The sequence below is a fragment of the Salmo salar genome, chromosome ssa14 (genome assembly GCF_905237065.1).
Source record: "Salmo salar chromosome ssa14, Ssal_v3.1, whole genome shotgun sequence".
Taxonomy (NCBI): domain Eukaryota; kingdom Metazoa; phylum Chordata; class Actinopteri; order Salmoniformes; family Salmonidae; genus Salmo; species Salmo salar.
In genome coordinates this window covers 30,912,031-30,936,785 of record NC_059455.1, presented here as the reverse complement: position 1 = coordinate 30,936,785, position 24,755 = coordinate 30,912,031, and the positions used below count along the sequence as shown (strand labels likewise).

At 41.9% G+C, this 24,755-nt stretch overlaps 1 protein-coding gene across 1 annotated transcript in view; it reads right to left on the bottom strand.

Moving 5' to 3' along the window:
• The window catches only part of LOC106569352 (arf-GAP with GTPase, ANK repeat and PH domain-containing protein 3), a 300,794-nt gene extending 283,234 nt beyond the window's left edge, over positions 1-17,560 (bottom strand). The window contains exon 1 of the mRNA XM_045694203.1: positions 16,696-17,560. Within this exon, the coding sequence (XP_045550159.1) occupies positions 16,696-17,065 (370 nt within the window). The 5' untranslated portion in view covers positions 17,066-17,560. The remainder of the gene's footprint in view (positions 1-16,695) is intronic.
• Positions 17,561-24,755: the final 7,195 nt, after the last annotated feature.

Below are 24,755 nucleotides of genomic sequence, written 5' to 3'. Positions count from 1 at the left end.
TGTATATGCTTGTTGTGTTATATAATATAGTATAGTGATACTTGCCTCAGAAAAACTACAACCAAGAGCAACTACAGTATATATATATATATATATATATATATATATATATATATATATATATATATTAAAAAAAATATAAATTCCATGAGAATAGCGATCTGTGTGTTGTGTTACGTACACTGAACAAAAATATACAACGCAACATGTAAAGTGTTGGTCCCATGTTTCATGAGCTGAAATAAAATCCCAGCAATGTTACAAACGCATAAAAAGCTTATTTCGCTCAAATGTTGTGCACAAATGTGTTTACATCCCTGTTAGTGAGAATTTATCCTTTACCAAGATAATCCATCCACCTGACAGGTATGGCATACCAAGAAGCCGATTAAACAGCATGATTATTACACAGATGCACCTTGTGCTGGGAACAATAAAAGGCCACTAAAATTAGCAGTTTAGTCACACAATCCAACAGATGTCTCAAGTTGAAGGAGCAGGCAATTGGCATGCTGACTGCAGGAATGTCCACCAGAGCTGTTCCTAAAGAATTGAATGTTAATTTCTCTACCATAAGCCATAACCATTTCTCTACCATCTACAGCCTCACAACCGCAGACCATGTGTAACCACACCAGCCCAGGACCTCCACATCCGGCTTCGTCACCTGTGGGATCGTCAGAGAGCAGCCACCCGGACAGCTGATGAAACTGTGGGTTTGCACAACTAGGGCTGTGGCAGTCATGACATTTTGTCAGCCGTTATGGTCATGCAAACACATTTAGCATCTCCAGGCCTCCACACAGACAAGCTGCTGATTCACAACTTTGGAACATCTACATGTAAAAAACTTGAATAAATCTATTGGATATACACCGTCACAATAAATCCATTATTTATTTAGGCAGGTCTAAAGAAACATGAAGAAAATGTATTTCAGAAGAATAGAATATGAGTTGGTGTACTGTATGTTATATGGCTAGGCACCATGCCATAGGCTGTAGGCTTGTTCCTTTAGCAGGCAAGATATGCTTAGAAGTACAATGGCATTATGCTTATAAGTACCATGTCATTATTTTATAGTAAGAAGATTATAATGAATTTAGCTGAATAAAATAGAAAGGACATTTTCCTCATTCCGGAGGAGAGTGTGCATATGAAATGGCTATGTTGAGTGTAAAAGTGATCAATTGAAACAGCTCCTATATGCTAGATTTAGCGTTATTTGGCAACTTTAATTGTAAATGATAGAATGCCTTCGAAATCAAAAGATATATGGGCTGCATGATGCGACTAAAGGCTATTGATTTGTGAAAGTTGCAAGAAATGCTTGCGCTCTGTTCCTTGCCTCAGGCTGCACACGCTGTTCTCTCCAGCTCTATTCAAGTGATCATTATGTCACCCATCAGACTATTCTCAATTTAATCTTGTCTTTACTAATATGTCAAATTAGTTTAGATTTAGAATGTCCCATTATCAAATGGGCACGAACAGTGGCAAGAGAAAAAAATACATCTGTTTGCACTTGAATAGTGATTGGAGGCCATTTTCCCACTGATTAGTCCCATGTCAGATAGGCTACTCCGGTTATCTCACTGTGCAACCGGTGAAATTCTGCCCTAACTGTATGCCATGGGCTCTCCAAACCTGTTCCTGCAGCTATCCAGCGCTTCATTTGGGAAATAAAGTTACATCTGTTCGGGAACGTCGATAGTAGCAGGTTGTCACAACGAAACATGTTTCATTAAACTGTTGACAGCCCCTCTCTCTGCGCACTGGAGAAAGGAATGAAGGAGAGAAGATGGAAATGCACAATGGTGAGATTCTGTAGCCAAAAGGTAATGTGTCAGCCTATTAATTATGAAAATACTGTATAAAAAAAAAAGCCCTATTACTGGGCTATTCAAAATCAAAAGGCACTAATATGGTGGCGAACTGAATCTGTTTAATTTAGGCTAGACCAATTACATACCAAAGATCTCTTAAATCAGGGGGGTTTTTGTATGTTTTTCTGCCTTCTGTAATGTGGTAGGCTATGCATTGAATAAAGGCACAAACATTTTAATTCAGAATTGTTTTCATATAAGCCTATACATTAGCTCTAATATGCATATAAAAGTTTTGAATTCATCGTCACCTTAGAAAAACCTCTCCATTTCGTTGTGTTAGGCTTTGAAACATCCACAATGACAATTTTTTCCCCCACTCAGTTTCAACCTGTTGAAGTTTTCAAATGTATCAATCACAGTGAGGTGAGTTTTAAAAGCACGAGACTGGTTAGAGGGACAATAGAGCCCTGAGTACAAGGCCATTAGCGACCTGATGTTGGGTACTACTAACATGTCCAGAGTGCATAAAAATGAGATTACCATGATTCAACGGTCAAATAGAATTTTACTGTGGTCATGAATGCCAGTGTGGCGGTAACGCAGTCACCGCAACAGCCCTATGCACAACTGAAGAATTTCTGCACAAACTGTCAAACCGTCTCAGGGAAGCTCATTTCCGTGCTCGTCGTCCTCACCAGGGTCTTGACTGCAGTTCAGTGTCGTAACTGGGGAAAATGCTCACCTTTGATGGCCACTGGCACGCTGGAGAAGTGTGCTCTTCACGGATTAATCCCGGTTTCAACTGTACCGGGCAGATGGTAGACAGCATGTATGGAGTCGTGTGGTTTGCTGATGTCAACATTGTGAACAGACTGCCTCATGGTGGCAGTGGGATTATGGTATGCGCACGCATAAACTACGGATAAACACAATTGCATTTTAAATGTACTGAGATACTGTGATGCGATCTGGAAGACCATCCACTGCTACTACCTCATGTTTCAGCATGGTAATGCACAGCCTCATGTCGCAAAGATCTGTGAACAACTCCTGGAAGCTGATAATGTCCCAGTTCTTCCATGGCCTGCATACTCACCAGACATGTCAACCATTGAGCATGTTTAGGATACTCGATCGATGTGTACGACAGCATGTTCCAGTTCCCACCAATATCCAGCAACTTTGCACAGCCATTGAAGAGGAGTGGGCCAACATTCCACAGGCCACAATCAACAGAATGATCATCTCTATGTGAAGGAGATGTGTCGTGCTGCATGAGGCAAATGGTGGTCACACCAGATACTGACTGGTTTTCTGATCCACACCCCAACTTTTTTTTTTTTTAAATACATGCATTCCCAGTCATGTGATATTCATAGATTAGAGCCTAATGCATTTCAGTTGACTGATTTCCTTATATGAACTGTAACTCAGTAAAATCTTTGAAATTGTTCCATGTTGCGTTTATATTTTTGTTCAGTGTATTATCATCTAATTCTATTTCAAGAGCATGAAGAAAACAAAATGTTGGGGATTATACCATATTATCAACACATTTAACCTAGAAAACTATACCAAAAGACCAAATATGCCACGTGATTTTGCCAGTATTGCAGAAAGTGGAAGTCCTATTGGCTCTATACTTTCTGGTGGAAAACAGATTTATCATTTCATGGCAATGAGAGCAGACCTTTTCGGAAATCCGTGCGGCACACTCAACTGCACTGAGGTGTTAGTAATGCTGGCAGTGAAGGGAGCAATAAGACACTCGAAGAACATTACCCCTCAAAGAAACCCATTCACATCCTTCAACATAACTCATCAAAACAACTCCACCAGCTATTCATTGCCCTTTTGATGGCATGGCAGCACTCAAAACTGTCCACAAATGTCCTTGAGAAGTGACTGATGCACAAGAACTGTGACATGGCCTTGTGCTAGAATTGCTATTTAAGAAATTATATTTAATATCCCAGTTCCACAGCCTGGACTCCAACCCTTAAATAGACGTTCCCAATTAGCTTTCAAGGAGTGGGAGATACAGACTCAGACTCCTGACTCCAAGGTAATAACCAGCACCAGGTTAGCCCATGCGGTCATGATACTACTCTACATTATGGCCCCGCATATGCCACCTTCCGTCTCGGTTTCCCTTATCCAGCATTTTCTAATCAAGGAGGAAAACGTGGTGGGCCTTGAGGGAAAGGGAAGGAATGTCACAGTCTGAAGGTTCTCTTCAGAGAGGCTGAGTAAAGTAGAGCCCTGTGGTTCAGCCTAACCCCACAGCACGTCCATCCCCAACCTGTCAAGATCTCCACACAGTGAGACATGGGACTGCTGGCAGGCTTGGAGGCCTGGAGCCTTTCACTCCCTCCGTCAGTGCCTAATCAGAGCCCCTTCCCTTCCAGAGACCCTGTGTGTTTTTGTTTAACTATCCTTATGGGTACCAGAAGTCCTCACAAGGATAGTAAAACAAGGACAATTCGGACAAGTGGGGTTAGTTTTAGGTATATTTTTAGGGTAAGGGGTTTGGCGTTAAGGTTAGATTTAGGGTTAGGGGAAATAGGATGGGAATCAACTATTTTGTCCCCACAAGGATAGCAATACAAAAATGTGTGTGTATGTTATTGACTGTACGTTTGTTTATGTGTAACTCTGTGTTGTTTTTGTCGCACTGCTTTGCTTTATCTTGGCCAGGTCGCAGTTGTAAATAAGAACTTGTTCTCAACTGGTCTACCTGGTTAAATAAAGGTGAAATAAAAAATATAAAAATGACTGCTTTCCAACACCCCTTCCCTTCCTCTGTCAGTGGCCATCTGCTTGCAGGCCCAGCCTCACTAGGGCAGGAGAGACATGTGATCAGGACGGATAGAACACAGCCAGGTTGAGAAAACACATCAAATTATTTTGACCACTGCGAAACTTTGGTGACAAGGTAATTACAGGTATCAAGTGAAGATCAATTATCGTTCTATTTGTTTATATAGAGCACAGAGAGATAGTGCTGAAAGGACAAGCCTTCTACAGAATTTCTAGAGGAACATTTCTCATCATGATGTATCACTAACAGTAATTGTGAAGATCACACTCACTTTGAATGGAGTAACACTCACTTTGAATGGAGTAACACAGAGCTCCTCTCCACATTCATTACGCTTGTAGTCCTGGTGTGATCATATTTTACCATAGACATGGAGTAGATGGAAACATGTCTCAAAAAAGCTTTTCAAGTGTTTTACAATTCTCCACAACCCTCTACAGTCAAAAAAAAAATTATCAAAAAAAAATCTAATTAAAATAAAACTGTCCATCAATGGGAGAGAAAGCCTTTGTTCAACAAAACAATGGAGGACATTCTACTGTGGAGGGAGTATTGCATCACATTATTCACTAAGACCTATGCAGTAATGGCCTTGTGCAGAGAGTACTGAGGGGACGACAGAGCCACAGAGATACTGACTGCATAGTGCACACAGGCAGCCCTACCGCGACCTCACAGACACATTCATGCCCTGTGATTGGCTTTGCCGCTTGGCACATCCCTGACAACTGTGGGGGTCAGAGGTCAGAAAGAATGTTGGAACTCATCTGAATAGGGATGAATGTAATGAGCATTTTGATGCCGTGAAATCGTATGGAGTAACGACGGGACAAAGGGGCTTTTGACACGGAGAGCGAGGCGTGTGCAATCGCCATATCAACTGCCACCCATGCATCTGTCAAGGCTTGGGGGAAAGGCTCTTACTGTACTCCCATATTAAATGATTAAATGTTACAATAGGCTGGGCTCGATGGGAAAAAACGATTAAGAGGATCTTTGACAGTTCTCTAAGATTCAACATAGATGAATGGTCTTAAATGTTATTGTTTTCTCTCCAGAAAAATCAACATTGTGCTGCTAGGTTGGTCGATATTCAGTTGCTGGCGTAGATCTAGTATTTTTTTTCTCTAAAGTGAAAGTTAAAAGCAACAGTAGAGAACACTTTGTAGAATGAGCCAATCCCCACAAGGGTGACAGGCATGATGGCTTCATACACCTTACAGGTGTTCACTCCAATCTTTGTTGGTTCACATGAAAGAAGGACTGGGGATATGTGGCACTCTACATCTCTTTGAAGAAAAAGGAAGCTTTGCGGTCACATTCTTTAGAGCATACAGTTACCATCTTCCAGTCAACACTATCGTAACGAGGTGCATTGTGGGTTTTGTTTTCCTCTTCCTTAAAACAAGAAAGAAAATGTGTCCATTTACAAAATAACATTTCAAATTCAAAACTGTTGGTGTCAAAATAAATAGTCAAATGTCAGAGAAACAAAAGCGAAAATTTCTATTGTACTTCCAGTGATCTAAAGATGACGGACGGTGTTTTGTTCCAGTTTGTGCTCCTCTCAGAGGTTGAATACATGAGAAATCCAACAAGCTGCAGGTTTATTTCAGGTTGTCCTAGTGTGGCAGGCAGATGTATTTATACGTCAGGCTCTACTTTGGTACAGATTTAGAGCCAGCAAACAGTCTCCCAGCTACTCTATAAACACATTCCACATTAAAACACTTCATAAGAGACGCAGATGGTGGGGTTGACTGACTCTTTCACTCCACTCCCTGGTAAAATGACTGGTTCAGTGATGACAAACTGAAATATACTGGACTGGTTTTCTTTATACACTAGTAGCAGCAGTGCCTTGGCTTTGACAAGGATGCTCCGTACTGATCAATACCTGTGGACGTTATATCCCACCAGTATCCAGAAAAAAACTATTCACTACACCCACACATCTTATACTAGCCTCCATAATATCGATCCACCACCTAGCAGAGCTCCTGTGCAGAAAACACTAACTTCAATTTCCGCTCAACGGTGTGGGCCTAAAACTGTTTTTTTTGTGGATGACTGAAGGTTATTTGCAAGTGCAAAGTAAGTGAAAAGGAGAAACAGGTGCCTTAATTGGGGCACACAGACCACTTTGTCCATACTACCAGAGGAGAAACCAAATCCATAGGAGCATGCCTTACTGCTTAATTATCAGTCTGATGGGCAGTGTGTTTAACACTGTGAGAGAATTGAGAATGCAAACAGCACTTGCCATAACCCCACATAAATAATCGCCATCACTGAATATGACAAAGTTAATCATTTCATTCTCATTTCAAGGGTAGAGGAAAAATCTGCAAAAAGGAAAAACGCAACGTCTTCACTACGTTCTTATGGGCCTCTAGAGAGGTTACGTTCACTATGGTAATTGACTAAAGGAGGGATGCGTAGTGTTTAGGCAGGCTGCTTGTGCCAGAGGACAGCTTATGTTATGTGCCGCACTCTGGCAGCAGGCTGGGCTCCCCTGTGTCTTCCCCTCTCTCCCGCTGTCTCTCTCTCCCTCTATCCCGCTGTCTTCGTCTCCTCTGTGTTGTCTCTTCTAGCATTTTCTGTACACAATGTGCCATTGTGCTGGACTCAATACTGAAGTGAGTGCAGGCTTGTTAGCCCATGCTCGAGATCCCCATATTGCATCACTACCTGGGGCAGCTGTGGGTTCAGGAGGTAAGGCCACCGGCCTGTCCATGACATTGGTTAGTGTCTGGGTGAGTCCCTTGAAGCCAACGGGAGTTTGAAACAACACGCATAGAGGTACATGAATAGTAATAATCAAACAAACGATGAACAGATGTTAAGATTATATAAACAGCAGTTTATTACAACACTCAGACGTCAGTTGTGTTTATTACTGTACAACTACGCCATCTTAAGACACCTCATATACTAAAACATTGAAAATCTGAGATTCTATAGAAGAAAGCTGGGTTAGGTTAAGTCAAGATTGACAGTCAAATATTTTCCATACTGAACTGTAAAAGTTGAACGTAAAAACATAAATGAGGGTAACAATTACAACAGCCTTCATCACCAAATGAAACAAGCCATATTCCCAAGGCAAGCAGTCTTGTTAATGGAACACTACCCCGGTCCTCATTGGAATGACTGGCTAAATATAACACAGAAATAAATCGGAGAGGAGCTGCTTCTGTATCACACTGATCTAGATTTCACTTTTACACTTTTCACAGCTAACCCAAAAGAGTTTTCTTCCTAAAGCAGGCGTGCCCTCATTCAAATCCGGCCTACTGGTGATTCCATTGAGGCTATGCGGTGTGAATGACACTACTGTTTAAAAAATAACAAGCCTCTCTTCCCAGCCTTTGACCTATAAAAATCTCAGTCACATCTGAGATTATGTATTTTATCTGAATGGTCAGTGTCCCCGCTCTTTAAAACAAATCAATTACACAAAGGGAATGTAATATAACCAACTTGCAATCATTGGACAATAAATTAGACGAGGTACGATCACAAATATCCTACCAAAAGTACATAAAAAAACTGTAATATCTTATGTTTCACAGAATCGTGGCTGAATGATGACATGGATATTCAGCTAGCGCGATATACGCTGCACCGGCAGGATAGAACAGCACACTCCGGTAAGACGAGGGTGGGTGGTCTGTGCATATTTGTAAACAACAGCTGGTGTACGAAATCTAAGAAAGTCTCTAGATTTTGCTCACCTGAAGTAGAGTATCATGTGATAAAATGCAGACAACACTATTTGCCAAGAGAGTTTTCAGCTATACTTTTCGTGGCTGTTTATTTACCACCACAGACAGATGCTGGCACTAAGACCGCACTCAGTCAGCTGTATAAGGAAATAAGTAAACAGGAAACCGCTCACCCAGAGGCGGCGCTCCTAGTGGCCGGAGACTTTAATGCAGGGAAACTTAAATCAGTTCTACCTAATTTCTATCAACATGTTAAATGTGCAACCAAAGGGGGAAAAAAAAAATTCTAGATCACCTGTACGCCACACACAGAGACGTGTACAAAGCTCTCCCTCGCCCTCCATTTGGTAAATCCGACCACAATTCCATCCTCCTGATTCCTGCTTACAAGCAAAAATTAAAGCAGGAAGAACCAGTGACTCGGTCTATAAAAAAAGTGGTCAGATGAAGCAGATGTTAACCTGTTGGGTCTAGGGGGCAGCATTTGCACGTCTGGATAAAAAAAAATGTACCCGATTTAATCTGGTTACTAATCCTACCCAGTAACTAGAATATGCATATACTTATTATATATGGATAGAAAACACTCTAAAGTTTCCAAAACTGTTTGAATGGTGTCTGTGAGTATAACAGAACTCATTTGGCAGGCAAAACCCTGAGACATTTTCTGACAGGAAGTGGATACCTGATGTGTTGTATTGACTTTAAACCTATCCCATTGAAAAACACAGGGGTTTAGGAATATTTTGGCACTTCCTATTGCTTCCACTAGATGTCACCAGCCTTTACAAAGTGTTTTGAGTCTTCTGGAGGGAGATCTGACCGAACAAGAGCCATGGAACGGTGATGTCCCATTAGACACCTGGCGCGCTAGTTCATGTTGGGTACCCTCGTTCCAATACGTTATAAAAGAGTATGCATTCGTCCACCTTGAATATTATTCATGTTCTGGTTAAAAAAGGCCCTAATGATTTATGCTATACAACGTTTGACATGTTCGAACGAACGGAAATATATTTTTTCCCCTCGTTCATGACGAAAGTCCGGCTGGCTTACATCATGTGCTAACGAGACGGAGATTTTTGGACATAAATGATGAGCTTTTTTGAACAAAACTACATTCGTTATGGACCTGTGATACCTGGAAGTGACATCTGATGAAGAGAATCAAAGGTAATGGATTATTTACATAGTATTTTCGATTTTAGATCTCCCCAACATGACGTCTAGTCTGTATCGCAACGCGTATTTTTCTGGGCGCAGTGCTCAGATTATTGCAAAGTGTGATTTCCCAGTAAGGTTATTTTTAAATCTGGCAAGTTGATTGCGTTCAAGAGATGTAAATCTATAATTCTTTAAATGACAATATAATATTTTACCAATGTTTTCTAATTTTAATTATTTAATTTCTGACGCTGACTTGACTGCCGGTTATTGGAGGGAAACGATTTCCTCAACATCAATGCCATAGTAAAACGCTGTTTTTGTATATAAATATGAACTTGATAGAACTAAAAATGCATGCATTGTCTAACATAATGTCCTAGGAGTGTCATCTGATGGAGATTGTAAAAGGTTAGTGCATCATTTTAGCTGGTTTTATGGTTTTGGTGACCCTGTCTTTGACTTGACAAAACATTACACACAACTCTTGTAAATGTACTGTCCTAACATACTCTAAATTTATGCTTTCGCCGTAAAACCTTTTTGAAATCGTAAAACGTGGTTAGATTAAGGAGATGTTTATCTTTCAAATGGTGTAACATAGTTGTATTTTTGAAAAATTTGAATTTTGACATTTATTTGGATTCAAATTTGCCGCTCTTGAAATGCACCTGCTGTTGATGGAGTGCACCACGGGTGGCACGCTAGCGTCCCACCTAGCCCCAAGAGGTTAAACTACAGGACTGTTTTGCTAGCACAGACAAGAACATGTTCCGGGATTCTTCCGATGGCATTGGAGGAGTAAACCACAGTCACTGGCTTTACCAATAAGTGTATCGAGGATGTCGTCCCCACAGTGAGTGTACGTACATACCCCAACCAGAAGCCATGGATTACAAGCAATATTCGCACTAAGCTAAAGGGTAGAGCTGCCGCTTTCAAGGTGCGGGACTCTAACCTGGAAGCTTATAGGAAATCCTGCTATGCCCTCCGATGAACAATCAAACAGGCAAAGCGTCAACACAGGACTAATATTGAATCGTATTACACTGGCTCTGATGCTCGTCTTATGTGGCAGGGCTTGCAAACTATTTGACTACAAAAGGGAAGCACAGCTGCAAGCTGCCCAGTGACACGAGCCTACCAGACGAGCTAAATCACTTCCATGCTCGCTTTCCAGACAAGCAACACTGAGGCATGCATGAGAGCATCAGCTGTTCCGGATGACTGTGATCACGCTCTCCGCAGCCGACATGAGTAAGACCTTTAAACAGGTCAACATTCACAAGGCTGCGGGGCCAGACAGATTACCAGGACGTGTGCTCCGGGCATGTGCTGACCAACTAGCAGGTGTCTTCACTGACATATTCAACATGTTCCTGATTGAGTCTGTAATACCAACATGTTTCAAGCAGACCACCATAGTCCCTGTGCCCAAGAACATGAAGGCAACCTGCCTAAATAACTACAGACCCGTAGCACTCACGTCCGTAGCCATTAAGTGCTTTGAAAGGCTGGTAACGGCTCACATCAACACCATTATCCCAGAAACCCTAGACCCACTCCAATTTGCATACCACACAAACAGATCCACAGATGATGCAATCTCTATTGCACTCCACACTGCCCTTTCCCACCTGGACAAAAGGAACAGCTACGTGAGAATGTTATTCATTGAGTACAGCTCAGCGTTCAACACCATAGTACCCTCAAAGCTCCTCAATAAGCTAAGGATCCTGGGACGAAACACCTCCCTCTGCAACTGGATCCTAGACTTCCTGACGGGCCGCCCCCAGGTGGTGAAGGTAGGAAGCAACACATCTGCCACGCTGATCCTCAACACTGGAGCCCCTCAGGGGTGCGTGCTCAGTCCCCTCCTGTACTCCCTGTTCACCCACGACTGCATGGCCTGGCACAACTCCAACACCATCATTAAGTTTGTAGACAACAGTGGTAGGCCTGATCACCGACAAAGACGAGACAGCCTATAGGGAGGAGGTCAGAGACCTGGCCGGGTGATGCCAGAATAACAACCTCTCCCTCAACGTAACCAAGACGAAGGAGATGATTGTGGACTACAGGAAAAAGAGGACGAGCACGCACCCATTCTCATTGACGGGGCTGTAGTTGAGCAGGTTGAGAGCTTCAAGTTCCTTGGTGTCCACATCACCAACAAACTAGAATGGCCCAAACACACCAAGACAGTCGTGAAGAGGGCACGACAAAGCCTATTCCCCCTCTGGAAACTAAAAAGATTTGGCATGGATCCTCAGATCCCCAAAAGGCTCTACAGCTGCAACGTCAAGAGCATCCGGACAGGTTGCATCACTGCCTGGTATGGCCTCCGACCGCAAGGCACTACAGAGGGTTGTACGTACGGCCCAGTACATCACTGGGGCTAAGCTGCCTGCCATCCAGGACCTCTATACCAGGCGGTGTCAGAAGAAGGCCCTAAAAATTGTCAAAGACCCCAGCCACCCCAGTCATAGACTGTTCTCTCTACAACCGCATGGCAAGCAGTACCAGAGTGCCAAATCTAGGACAAAAAAGGCTTCTCAACAGTTTTTACCCCCAAGCTATAAGACTCCTGAACAGGTAATCAAATGGCTACCCGGACTATTTGCATTGTGTGTGTGTCTGTCTGTGTCCCCAACCCCTCTTTTTACTCTGCTGCTACTCTGTTTATCATATATGCATAGTCACTTTAACCATATCTACATACTACCTCAATCAGCCCGACTAACTGGTGCCTGTATATAGCATTTTACATTTTTACATTTTAGTCATTTTAGCAGACGCTCTTATCCAGAGCAACTTAGAGTAGTGAATGCATACATTTCATACATTTTTTTATTTATTTTATTTATTTATTTATTTTCTGTGCTGGCCCCCCGTGGGAATCGAACCCACAACCCTGGCGTTGCAAACACCATGCTCTACCAACTGAGCTACAGGGAAGGCACTACAGAGGGTTGTACGTACGGCCCAGTACATCACTGGGGCTAAGCTGCCTGCCAAATCTAGGACAAAAAAGGCTTCTCAACAGTAGCCTCGCTACTGTCATAGCCTCGCTACTGTTATTTATTTTTCACTGTTGCTTTTACTTCTTTACTTACCTATTGTTCACCTAATACCTTTTTTGCACTGTTGGTTAGAGCCTGTAAGTAAGCATTTCAGTATAAGGTCTACTTCACCTGTTGTATTCAGCGCACGTGACAAATAAACTTTGATTTGATATCATATCTTGCTTAATGATTATCAGCTTAATATTAGCATAATACAAATAATCAGTTAACTAAAGATACATTAAACAATGAATAAGTAATCTCCTCTTTTAATTGGATAAGAAACAAGGCCCAGAAGTCAAATGGAGGACATTTGAATGATCGACCGATCCGATCCTGTAATACTGTGAGGAACAAGGAACCATTTGGTCATGTTTAGTTATTGACAACCAGAAACTGACCCAAATTCATCTTCTGCTTTGATCCTAACCCCTCCAAAAGAGACACACCGGTTGGAGAGGTTGATGTTAAGTGTTCCACCTAAATCTATTTACTTCTCTTACATAAGTGGTCAGGGTGGACCCTAGCATGGAATCTTTCACAGATGGGACATTTTGTTCTTCCCTTTGACACGCTTGGTACATGAATACACCGGTTGTGAAAAAGTCACATTCATAGCTTGTCATGTTCCTCAACAGCAGAAAATGTGGCAATATTCAATCAGTTATATCAGACAGTGATCTGTAAACAAACAAGGTAAAACATTTATATTAAATAAAGGGTCATTATAAACCATGTCTTCTGCACTACATTGTTTGTATGACAGTCAAAAGCCTTGGTTATTCTGTATTTTCTAAAAATCAATAAAACATTGATCACCCACAACAAAAAGCAAGCTCCTGCTGCTCCTTTGTCTCGGTCCATGTGATTGCAGTAAATTTGCTCGCTGAGACCAACTGTTGCCTGGCATATCAAACATTACTGTGAAGGGAGTGGTGAGAAGAGAAACCTCACCTAGTATTATCCCTACTCCCTATGATCTGTCTCAAAGAATCGTTGGTGTTTTCCAATGGGTAAAACCCCTAACGATTCACACAGAAGAAGATCGACAGTTCGACAGAGGCTGCATTTTTCTGTTGGCATAGATTTTTTTTTCTCTCTCTAGTATTTTCAACTGAAGGCATGAGAGCCATTGGTTTCTTAGCAACAGAGACTGCAACGATGCAAGATCGAAGGGGAACGTGCAGTCCTACAGTACAGGTGAAGTCTAGTCGACTACACTAATGTCTCCTGTTGCAGCTCCTCAGGCTTTCTGCAACGGGGACATTAATAAGAGAGCTGAAACACAGGGTATGTCAAATATGGATGCATCTAAAAATGGGGAGCTTGCTGAGAAAAAAATACAAATAGATGTTCATCGTTTTGGGGCATTGGACTTCGTCATAAGGAACACTAAAACAAATACAAAACTTGCCTTGCCTGGGGAAGAAAAATAACTCTTTAATTTCAGACTAATAATTTTTTGGTATAATTGAACAATCTAAAATGATCAGATTTTAGAGGGAAAATGTTTTTTCCTAATTTGTGTGACACACACTCCGATCTGGCAGTGAACCAGAAAACTGCTCGTCCTCATTAAAACAAATATTCAGCATTTTTTAATGGGGCAACATAAAAGACTCTAGTATTACCATATTCAGCCATTGCATAAAGCCTCGCATTCATTGAGAAAATGATGTAATAATTTGCATCAGAACAAGTCGGTGCTATTCCTCAAAGCCTTAAAGGAGACTTTTATCTTAACACATCCATGACAAGTACTACAGGATCAACCCCATTCGCTGAAACAACACTGCGGTGTCAACCACGGTGAATGTCATGATGGTACGAGGCACAGGGCACAGGCTTCATCATGTACCCACATCAAGGGAACATATCTCATTCAGCACTAATGGCTCACGCCTGAGTAGACCTGCTACTAAGAAGTTTCTCAGAATCTATTAAAACACGCCTTGAGAAAAAGTGAGGTCATTGTCTGCCATTTAAAGACTGCATAGAGATCAGTGAAGTGTTTGTAACTTGGAGGTTAAATCTGATGGAAACATGGTTCCAGTTGGTGAGAACACAGAGTACCTAATATTTAAATGATGTTAACTGAACCTCTACTCAATAGTTATCAAACCCATACAACTGCATATACACTGGGTGTACAAAGGAACACCTTCCTAATATTGAGTTACACACACGGTGTCGAACGCGTTCCACAGGGATGCTGGCCCATGTTGACACCAACGCTTCCCACAATTGTGTCAACTTGGCTGGATGTCCTTTGGGTGGTGGAGCATTCTTGATACACACAGGAAACTGTTGAGCCCAACAGCGTTGCAGTGCTTGACATAAACCGGTGCGTTTATCACCTACCACCATACCCCATTCAAAGATACATTTTTTGTCTTGCCCATTCACCCACGAAATGGCACACATACACAATCCATGTCTCAATTGTCTTGAGGCTTAAAAATCCTTCTTTAACCTGTCTCTTGAAGTGGCTTTAACAAGTGACATCAATAAGGGATCACAGCTTTCACCTGGTCAGTCTACGTCATGGAAAGAGCAGCTGTTCTTAATGTTTTGTATACTCAATATACAGTAAGCATCATTCCAGCAAGTCAGCATAATGGTACAAACATTGATTTCTGATTTTCCAACCTATTCTACCTGTTCCCTTGCTGCTCTGTTGATAAGTTTATACCTGTGAATAATAGTGTTGCTCCAATGCATTTATTATGTTAGAGCTCCCGAGTAGCGCAGCGGTCTAAGGCACTGCATCTCAGTGCAAGAGGCATCACTACAGTCCCTGGTTCGAATCCAGGCTGTATCACATCCGGCTGTGATTGAGAGTCCCATAGGGCAGCACACAATTGGCCCAGCGTCGTCTGGGTTTGGTGGTCATTGTAAATAAGAATTTGTTCTTAACTGACCTGCCTAGTTACATTTTTTTTAAATGTAACGTTACACTGTCTGAGACATGAGAATTCACTGTTGGTGGAAGTGAGCCACTGGCTTTCACAAGGTCACACAATAGACCTACATCTTAGGTTTGTTCACAGTTCCTCTTATGACAACGACCTGTGTGGGTCATTTCACTACATAACAGCTCATGTTACAGGTACTAATACACCCCCCCCCTCTGGTTTGAACTCTGACTACTTTTCCTTTCAGTTTCCTATGCAAGTAACAAAATACATTGGTAAACACATGATGTTAGCACAAGACTTTGCCACCACTTAGAGCAGCTCTTTATCTTAAATCCTTAAACATGAGTGTGAGAATTAATCTCTAAATCCAAATGAGGATTTAAGTCAATGAGCCTAATTAAACCTTTGGAAATGGATAGAGTGGTGGTGGAAACGTGCATTACATCTAGGTGTCTCGCCAGAGCTGAAAGTGTGATGTACAGAATCTAAACCACTATGTCACAGGTGATGCTGAGTACAGTTTGAGTGGCATCTTTTAAGAAATAGGTGTTCTTCCTGTTAGGTTATATGGGATACTGCTTGGTATTTGAGAGAAATAATGTGTGCTGCAGTGAGGCGTCTTTATGCAAATCTGTAGGCTACTGAACTCAGATTGCAATGTACAGCAAATCCATGCATGTTGTTGTTGTTATTCAGCTGTGAAGTACATCTCCCTGTGTAGGCCTACTGTGTCATAAGCACTACTAGTAGAGCATATTCTATGATGTGCCTATATAAGAAGCAATAAAATAAGAAATCCACAAAGAAATGGTGGTTCAACACAGGAGCACTGAGAAAAGGTTTTCTATTCACCTCACATGACATCGGAAAATTCAGGCATATGAAATATTAATTCATCTGCCTGTATCATAGATTACAGTAGGCTAGCCCTTGCATGAATGAATGAGTGCATTTGCAATGTTATTTCCTAAACTCCTCCTAGGAGGTTCCTGCGCTGAGCCCCCCAGAAAGTGAGATTGTTGTCACCAAACAATGAGCTGTAGACTACCTCTATGGAGACCATGTTGCCATTGCCCATCAGAGGAGATGACCGACTTGGGGGTTACATTGCAAGTAGCCAACTTGTGACAATTGCTGAGAACCACACTAGCTTTTATCCCTCCTACTCACCTTCAATAGAGATCACATGTTCTCGGATCTGGTTCTGCAGGGCCATGTCATCGATGCGTTCGATCAGGTCGTAGATTGAGTAAATGTTCGGGTGGACCGATTCGAACCGATGGATCTCAGCCCGGATGGCTGCCGAGTTGGACAAAACAAACTGCTGGTTGCCTTGTTGGCTGGCCTGGGAAGCCTGTCCTGATACTGTCCCCGAACCGAACTGACCCTGCCCGGAGCCTCCGGATGATCCTGATCCGAACTGGGACGGGATGGACTGGGGTACTGGTACAGGAACGGGCGCTGGGACCGTGCCTGGGGTGGGCATGGCTGGTTGAGACTGCTGCGCGATACCGGACACCGACCCCGATTGGAAATTCATCTTGGTTTGAACAAGTAAGTCTTTACAATAGGAAAACAAATGAATAGACCCCTATTCTAGGACTTAAAAACGATGTGATCAAAAGAAGTCCGCGGGAACTAGCTAGTTGTCTGAAAACGAGATTGCACAGACGCATCAATAGTTGGTCACCAATTGCAACAAAACGCGGTTCTTATTCATACTATCACAACTTGAATGTGGTTCATTTTCCGTTATAAGCAATAGTGGGAGGATGGGCTACTACTGGGCGCTTTCGCTTTGGCCGTGTCCTGCCCTTTTCCTGAGATCACAAACCGCAATGCCTACCACTAGACACTCCTTTTCTGGGCTATTCGGTCCCTTTTAATGGTTTAATTAAGCGAACGGTTTTCCTTGGCTGCTCTGTCAAACGCATACAATGGGCTCGGCTTCGGCAAGGCGCCTGGGTCCACTGCCTACTAAATGCGTTGTTTCTGCGTTGAAATGAACTCGCGTTGATTCCTCTTTGGTCCAAGTGGTCCCTGCCCAGCGCCCTCCTCCGCATTTTGCAACGTCACATATCACGTAATTGTACTTGAGATGGGGGAGGGAGTAATTCGATTGGATGATTATGTGGAGGAAGAATAAAGCAACATGCTCATCATTTTAATAACCTAGCCTATCTGACAGTTATGCAACCAAATCATTTGGATGATAAGAGAAAATAATTACTCAGATACGTTTTATGTAGGCTACTATATTGATGTATTCCCTTTTACCCCCTCCCCAATAGGAGACACACACCACGGTCAGTTGCTCTGGTGTGTCTCCTCTCTTATGGTTTACCTAAAAAGCAACATTGAGGGAGGAGCTATTATCTGTGTCTCTTCAACATCCTTCATCATGTCACAATACCTTCAGGGAAATCTTTTCAGCTTTATACCAAACAATCAACACTATTTTGACCTATACAATATACAACCGAATGTGACATTTTGCCAATTTCTGCTTTCATACATTGAGTTCAGACTATTCTCTGAGGGGGCCCCTTCCTCTGATTCTTATCCTCTGATTCTTTTCCTTCTATAAGGAAATGATGTGTGCAGTGTTTCAGTTAAAAAGCCTACAGAGCACCATTCAGCCAATTAGGTTGAAAAGTAGTCTTTCAAAATACATCATGGCCGATCTTCAAATAGACATGAATGTTATGTAGGAGACATAACTTCTGAATGCATCAATCAAATGTAAATATCACTTTTCTCAAACAAGTAACATAAATGTTATGCATTTCTCAACATAACCAAATATATGCCATCACCATGGTAGGATAGTGAGGCATTAGTTATCCTTAGTTAGAAGTTACTCCAAGTGAAGAGAAAAAGCCATCTACTGGTCTGGCTGTACAACAGCCATTCTGCAGTGGTATTTACAATGACAGCCTACCCCAGCCAAAACCGGACGACGCTGGGTCAAATGTGCACAGCCTTATTTGACTCTCAATCATAGCCGGATGTGATGCAGCCTGGATTCAGCCTGAACCAGGGACTGCAGTGACACCTCTTGTACTGAGATGCAGTGCCTTAGACCGCTGCACCACTTGGGAGACCCATAATGATAATACCCCATAATGACAAAGCAAAAACAGGTTTTCTGAACATTTTGCAAAAAAAAACAACAACTGAAATATTTACATTTCCATAAGTATTCAGACCTTTTACTCAGTACTTTGTTGAAAAACTTTTGGGTATGATGCTACAAGCTTGGCACACCTGTATTTGGGGAGTTTCTCCCATTCTTCTCTGCAGATCCTCTCAAGCTCTGTCAGGTTGGATGGGGAGCGTTGATTCACAGCTATTTTAAGGTCTCGCCTGAGATGTTCAATCAGGTTCAAGTCCGGGCTCTGGCTGGGTCACTCAAGGGGATTCAAAGACTTGTCCCGAAGCCACTCCTGCGTTGTCTTGGCTGAGTGCTTAGGTTCATTGTCCTGTTGGAAGGTAAACCTTTGACCCAGTCTGAGGTCCTGAGCGCTCTGGAGCAGGTTTTCATCAAGGATCTCTCTGTTCTTTGCTCCATTAATCTTTCACTCGATGCAGACTAGTCTCACAGTCTCTGCCGCTGAAAAACATCCTCACAGCATGATGCTGCCACCACCATGCTTCACCGTACGGATGGTGCCAGGTTTCCTCCAGATGTGAAGCTTGGCATTCAGGTCAAAGTGTTCAATCTTGGTTTCATCAGATCAGAGAACCTTGTTTCTCATTGTCTGAGTCCTTTAGGTGCCTTTTGGCAAACTCCAAGCGGGCTGTCATGTGCCTTTTCCTGAGGAGTGGCTTCTGTCTGGCCACTCTACCATAAAGGCCTGATTGGTGGAGTGCTGCAGAGATGGTTGTCCTTCTGGAAGGTTCTCCCATCTCCACAGAGGAACTCTGGAGCTCTGTCAGAGTGACCATCAGGTTCTTGGTCACCTCCTTGACCAAGGCCCTCCTCCCCCGATTACTCAGCGGCCAGCTCTAGGAAGAGTTTGGTGGTTCCATTTAAGAATGATGGAGGCCACTGTGTTCTTGGAGACCTTCAATGCTGCAGACATTTTTTGGTACCCTTCCCCAGATCTGTGCCTCGACACAATCCTGTCTTGGAGCTCTACGGACAATTCCTTCAACCTCATGGCTTGGTTTTTGCTCTGACAACAGTGGGACCTTATGTAGACAGGTGTGTGCCTTTCCAAATCATGTTCAGTCAATTTAATTTACCACAGGTGGACTCCAATCAAGTTGTAGAAACATCAAGGATGATCAATGGAAACAGGATGCAGCTGAACTCAATTTCGAATCTTATAGCAAAGGGTCTGAATAGTTAGGTAAATAAGGTATTTCAGATTTTTATTTGAAAACATTTCTAAAAACCTGTTTTTGCTTTGTCATTATGCAGTATTAGTTTTTTATTTATTTAATCCATTTTAGAATAAGGCTGTAACATAACAAAATGTGGAAAAAGGGAAGGGGTCTGAATACTTTCCGAATGTACTGTACATTAATAGTGAATAATGTGTACTGAAACATTGGTATTCATCTTGGCTTGCCACTCTTAAGAATACAAATTTGAGTCGGGTGGTTTATAAATGTTGCATTGCCTCAAGAGTGAATTTCAATGGCACAATGTAAAACTGAGCATTCAGATGATCAAGGCAACTTTTTCACATCGATCCCCAAGAGAAGTACATTCTTGCCTTTAGAAACAGAATAGAAAGAGCTATCAAAAAGGGCTGGTTTGTAGTAAATGGTACCTATATCTATAGAATGTGCATATGCCCCTCTAATATATATTGGTAGGTTATCCTACACAGAAAAAAAAGGATTCTAAAAGGGTTATTTGCAGAGGGGTATGAAAAACCCTTAATAATAAAAAACCCTTCTTGCCTTCCAAAGAATCATAAAATATATTTTAGATTCTTCAAAGTAGCCACCCTTTGCCTTGATGACAGCTTAGCACACTCTTGGCAATCTCTCAACCAGCTTCATGAGGAATGCTTCTCCAACAGTCTTGAAGGAGTTCCCACATATGCTGAGCACTTGTTGGCTGCTTTTCCTTCACTCTGCGGTCTAACTCATCCCAAACCATCTCAATTGGGTTGAGGTCGGGTGATTGTGGATGCCCGGTCATCTGATGTAGCACTCATCACGCTCCTTCTTGGTCAAATTGGGTCATTGTCCTGTTAAAAACAATTGATAGTCCCACTAACTGCAAACTAGATGGGATGGCGTATCGCTGCAGAATGCTGTGGTAGCCATGCTGGTTAAGTGTGCCTTGAATTCTAACAGACAGTGTTACCAGCAGACAGTGTCAATTACAAAGCACCCCCACACCATCACACCTCCTCCTCCATGCATCACGGTGGGAACCACACATGCGGAGATCATCCGTTCACCTACTCTGCGTCTCACAAAGACATGGCGGTTAGAACCAAAAATGTCCAATTCGGACTCATCAGACCAAAGGACAGATTTCCACCAGTCTAATGTTCATTGCTCGTGTTTCTTGGCCTAAGCAAGTCTCTTCTTATTATTGGTGTCCTTTAGTAGTGGTTTCTTTGCAGAAATTCGACCATGAAGGCCTGAGTCACACAGTCTCCTCTGAACAGTTGATGTTGAGGTGTGTCTATTACTTGAACTCTGTGAAGCATTTTTATGGGCTGCAAATTCTGAGCCTGGTAACTCTAATGAACTTATCCTCTGCAGCAGAGGTAACTCTGGGTCTTCCTTTCCTGTGGCGGTCCTCATAAGAGCCAGTTTCATCATAGCGCTTGATGGTTTTTGCGACTGCACTTGAAGAAACTTTCAAAGTACTTGAAATGTTCCATATTGACTGACCTTCATGTCTTAAAGTAATGATGGACTGTTGTTTCTCTTTGCTTATTTGAGCTGTTCTTGCCATAATATGGACTTGGTCTTTTACCAAATAGGGCTATCTTCTGGATAGCAACCCTACCTTGTCACAACACAACTGATTGGCTGAAACGCATTAAGAAGGAAAGAAATTCCACAAATTAACTTAACAAGGCACACCTGTTAATTGAAATGCATTCCAGGTAACTACCTCATGAAGCTGGTTGAAAGAATGCCAAAAGTATGCAGATGTCATCAAGGCAAAGGGTGGCTACTCTGAAGAATCTCAAATATATTTTGATTTGTTTAACACTTTTTTGGTTACTATATGATTCCGTATGTGTTATTTCATGTGTTATTTCATAGTTTATGTCTTCACTATTATTCTGCAATGTAGAAAATAGTAAAAGTAAATAAAAACCATTGAATGAGTAGGTGTGTCCAAACTTTTGACTGGTGCAGTAGCTATCACAAAAGCACAACATTTTATTGCTATAGTGCAGTGTATTGTACAATATATACAGTACAGTGATTTGACTACTCATCCTGGTACAACACATTTAGTTTACATCCAATAAATAGAAGAAAAACAATCAGTCTAGATGTAATTTGAGATCCTCATTTTTGCAGAGCTCAAATCCCTGAGCTCAATATTCATCCATTACAGAATAATGCTGATGATGCGGCCACTGATTATACAGAAGGACTTTCAGATTATGCAAATTAACATAATTCTCTCATTTTATTTAAGAACATTGCGCTCTTGCTTCTCAGCATTTTCCACCACCAGTTGTACCAAACATAAAAAGAGCTGTGGTTTGGAGAAATGTCTCTGAATTCCATTGTTTATCAAGACATTCAGATAGAGGCCCTGTGACTGGACCATAGGCTATTCAATCAAACCCAGATACCAGGTTTCCTGGAAAATTCAAATGATGATTATGCTTACACTGAAAGCATAGTTAAAGGCCCAGTGCAGTCAAAACAAATCTGTTTATATATATATATATATTTCCACTCTATGAGGTTTGAATAATAATGTTAAAATTGTGAAAATGTAGATAATCTTTTCAAACAGCTCTTACAAAAAAAAAGTACCTGCCTATTTTGGTTGGATGGAGTTTTTGCCTGCCTGGTGACATCCCCAGGTGGTAAATTAGTCAATAGACCAATAAGAAAGACCGTTCCAAACTGCTCTATTTTTCAGTTTTCCCCTCCCCACTCAGACCACTTCCAGACAGTCCTTGTAACATTCTTGCTTGAGAAATGTGTGTTCGCCTTTAAGCTATTTTTGTTTATTTTTTATAATTTTATTTGAAAACAATCACAGTAAGGTACTTAATTTTACCCAGAAATTATTTGATAAAAACGGCTGCATTGAACCCTTAAAATTTTAGGTTCAAGTGTGTATAAATTCACATTCATTATTGATTTCTGTTCGGAGACCTGGTTTCTAAGCATGATGGTGCTAACCATCATGCTAGTTACAGCTAAAGGTTTGGGTATGAGGATAAGAGACATGCACATTTTTACAATATATCAATGGAAAAGTATGTAAAACCCATTATAGCCGTAGGAGAGCCAAAAGAAGAGCCAAACTGTGTGGTATTCACTGCCTTCTGCCACCATCTGGTGACCAAATCTGGAACACTCTCAACCACATTCTTATCCAAACTCATCATTATGCTCACTAGCCATGATTTGGAAACCATAGTGTTGTCAGTATTTCTGATCTGACTGGTTCTGAGGTACATTTGTCATAAGGATGGAAGAGAAGGGGGTTCCTTAATTGTAGCGCATATGAGTGTATATATACAGATTTTTAAAATATAATGTTTAACCCCATATACAAGCAAAATACTCTCAAAAGTGAAATAACACGTTATGCAGTGCATCTGATCTATAAACTGTGACATGACTGATTAAGATTTATCCGTTAATCGGCACATCCCTAATCAGCATGTTTCTGTACATATCACACATAAACCATGCAGCCCTTTCCTCTTGTACCCATTTAAGCCTGAGGACAGATGGCTTTATTGGCACCACTATTATGGAGCGTGATCTATTCCAACAAATGAGGGATGAGTACACAGGGTTTTCCTTTCTGGTGTTGGCCAACAACCATAACCAGCTTTCAGGATAACAACAGTCCAAACTTCCTTCTACCCACCCACTCTCTGACTGGGGCGTGATCTGGTAACATGGTGATATGTTGTCTATGAATGCTATGTATGCATATTACAATGCATCATATTCCATTATCTCCGATTTTATATTTAGGCCACGTATTAAGAGATTTTGCTGAAAATTACAATCAGAATCCTATGGTTAAGCCAGTGTTAAGCGTTTTGTGTTGGTATGTGCTTGGCATTTTTACGGCAGTCTACTTAAAAAACACAAACACACATGCACACACACACAGTACATTTTAATATTTATAGATGGAGTTTGTTCCCAATTTCACCTACCTTGGTCTTAATGGTCTTTATGGACTCAGTAGATGAAGTGTCTCTCTACTCCACTGATTGCTTCTTCCTCTTCCTCCCAGTGCTGCGGGGAGCCTATGGAAGCATGCTCCAGGACACTGAGTTGACGTGAATACAGGATCATCAGCAGGGAAAGTGTGGAAAAAGTACCCAATTGTCATACTTGAGTAAAAGTAAAGATACCTTAATAGAAAGTTATTCAAGTAAAAGTGAGTCACCCAGTAAAATACTACTTGAGTAAAAGTCTAAAAGTATTTTGTTTTAAATATATTGAAGTATGAAAGGGAAGGGCTTCCTGAGTGGCGCAGCAGTATAAGGCACTGCATCGCAGTGCTTGAGGCGTCACTACAGACCCGAGTTCGATCCCAGGCTGTGTCACAGCTGGCTGTGACCGGGAGACCCATGAGGCGGCCACAATTGGCCCAGCGCCGTCCGGGTTAGGGGAGGGTTTGGCCGGCCGAGATTTCCTTGTCCCATCGTACTCTAGTGACTCCTTGTGGCAGGCCGGGCGCCTGCAAGCTGACTACAGGCGCCTGCAAGCTGACTACGGTCGTCAGCTGGATGGTGTTTCCTCCGACACATTGGTGCGGCTGGCTTTCAGGTTTAGTGAGCAGTGTGTCAAGAAGCTCTCAAACTTCGCTTCTCCAGAGTCTGTAGGGGAGTTGTAGCGATGGGACAAGACTGTAACTACCAATTGTAAAATCTTTTCAAATTGCTTATATTAAGCAAACCAAACGGCACAATTTTATTAAAAGTAAAAGTATAAATAATTTCAAATTGCTTATACTAAGCAAACGGCACGATTTTGTATTTATTTTTTACAGATAGCCAGGGGCACACTTCAACACGCAGACGTCATAT